Consider the following 2,473-nt stretch of genomic DNA (forward strand, 5'->3'; position numbering starts at 1 on the left):
TCTAGGTTCCTAATAAAATGTGATGTTTTTATCAAGGCAAGAAATAGAAAGGAGCTAAGATATTGATATGTGGCAGGAATAGAAAAAGAAGATAGTAAACTGTACATTATATGGACCAACAAATTCTAACACCCTGTTGAAAAGGCAATGCACTATACTGTAACCAAAATGTAAATTGTCCATTTGCAATCAATTTTCCTTGATTTTTAGATACACTGGTGATGAGACTCAATGCTACTGATGCAGATGAACCAAATAATTTGAACTCAAAAATAGCTTTCAAGATCATAAGACAGGAACCTTCTGATTCACCAATGTTTATTATCAACAGATATACTGGAGAAATTCGAACAATGAATAATTTTCTAGACAGAGAGGTAATTTCTTTCTTTAAATGGGTTTTTAGTCTCAAAGTAACTGATTCTAAAAACAAGTGTGCCTAAGAGAGAAAGAGAGAAATGAAATAATGCTTTTAAATTTTAACTATATAAACTTTTCACATAATGGTAATTATCTTTAAAGATCATATTAAGAAATATCTTAAAAATGAAAACATAGGGATTCCTCAACTTCATTTTATATTGACATTTTTCATTTAATCAGTTAGAATTTGTCTCAATTTAAGAACACCATATTGTAAAAGTACATCAAATATGCATAATGTAGAGGAAACAGCTTCATTTTTTATAAAAAGGTGTGTTCTATAATGAAGTAAATTTAAGAAACGCTTGCAATATGTCCCTATTTAGTCGTAATGCATGTGATCGTGGTAGAGGCTCCAAGAATATTTACAGACTAAGAAACTTGCTTATGTTTCTTTAACCCAGCATATCCTAAGCTCCTTTGACAACAGAACTCTTTTTTTTTTTCTTTCTGTATAATGCCTATTGATAGCCCACCTATTCATTTACCTTGGGAAATGAATCACAAGGCCAGTATGATGGATAGGAGTTAAATAACATCCAGTCCAATCTTATTTACAAATTAGAAAATAACCAGTGATTGTTAACGGTAAAATCAGCGTGATGTGATTTCTACCATGCCATGTGGTCCCATGATGTAGATTAAAAAATCTACATTTTATTTTTTTACATATTGCCTTTAAATAGAATGTAACTGACCTGTGTGTACATTAAGGATATAAATGATAAAGTTTTATTTTCTAATTCGTTCTAAATCAATTTTTTTAATTATTATACTTATTTTAAAATGACAATCTCCCTGCTAATGATTCCTAGGTTTAGAATAAATTACATTTTTTACAGTCTTTAATGATGCAAATGTTATCAGTTTCTAGGTTACCTAAATCTCCTTTTTTTGCTTGTTTGAAAATTACCATTAGAAGAAATTGACTATTAAGCTTTTTCTCTCTCAAACTTTCTTAAACAGCCCAATGGAATTCCTTTAATGTCAAAAGAGCTTTAGTGGTAAAGAGCTCTAAGAAAAGAATGTTAAAAGTGAAAAAAAAAAAAAAATTCTGCAGTCATTGGGAAGCTCCCAGAGAAGATATTCTTATCATGGTGTCCATGGAGAGACCTCAAGATGTCTCTAACTATTAATCCTCTAAAATTCTACCCATAATGTTGAATAAGTACTCATTTATGCATGAGTCTAGAAGACTCCATAGCTTTTATCAGCTTCTAAACTATGCACTATTGAACACTTATATCATAAATAACTCCATTGCCAAAACACGCCACCTTCTAAAAATACAGACCATTTCTTATCTCTTTATTCTAGCACACTCAGGGGCTGATCGCTTATGGTATGGAATTTTCATGCCATGAATTTGTGGTAAACCTTAATTTCTTTCCTATTGGTTAATCTGGTTCATTTCACCCTTTAAAAACTTTTCCAACCTCTGGACATACTATGATTAATAATGAATGAGGTCTTCTTTTTAATGTTGCTTTTTTTAAGTGATGCTGGATAAGCATTGTTTGGAATGGAAGTGACGACTTTCATATTGATTCATGTGAGATTCATGGATTTTCAATATTGTGTCTCACTCTTATCATAGATTTATGTAAATGTTGAACAGCACTTCAAATAACTTTGCATAACACAGAGGAAAGACTGTCTATGTTAACTGTGACATTGCTTGCAATGTGTATTTTTAGCAATATGGCCAGTATTCTCTTGCTGTAAGAGGCTCAGACCGAGACGGCGGGGCAGACGGCATGTCAGCAGAGTGCGAATGCAGCATTAAAATCCTTGATGTCAATGATAACATCCCATATATGGATCAGCCTTCAGTGAGTATTTATTCTCAAAATTAATAACTTTAAATTTTTTGCATTCTAAATTTTTTAGGAATAAATCTGTTTACAGATATACATGCTATGTTTAGTAACATAAAACCAAACTGTAGACACATACCTTTTTCTTGTGTTTGCTTATATAATAGGAAATAAATGGATTTAAACAATGAAAAGGGAGATCATTAACACATAACTTTTCTAAATACTGAATA

At 31.2% G+C, this 2,473-nt stretch overlaps 1 protein-coding gene across 1 annotated transcript in view; it reads left to right on the forward strand.

Moving 5' to 3' along the window:
• The window catches only part of DSG1 (desmoglein 1), a 36,766-nt gene that overhangs the window by 12,456 nt on the left and 21,837 nt on the right, over positions 1-2,473 (forward strand). The window contains exons 5-6 of the mRNA XM_008582061.1: positions 211-377; positions 2,121-2,255. Of these exons, the coding sequence (XP_008580283.1) occupies positions 211-377; positions 2,121-2,255 (302 nt within the window). The remainder of the gene's footprint in view (positions 1-210; positions 378-2,120; positions 2,256-2,473) is intronic.

The sequence above is a fragment of the Galeopterus variegatus genome, unplaced genomic scaffold (assembly GCF_000696425.1).
Source record: "Galeopterus variegatus unplaced genomic scaffold, G_variegatus-3.0.2 Scaffold2508, whole genome shotgun sequence".
NCBI lineage: Eukaryota > Metazoa > Chordata > Mammalia > Dermoptera > Cynocephalidae > Galeopterus > Galeopterus variegatus.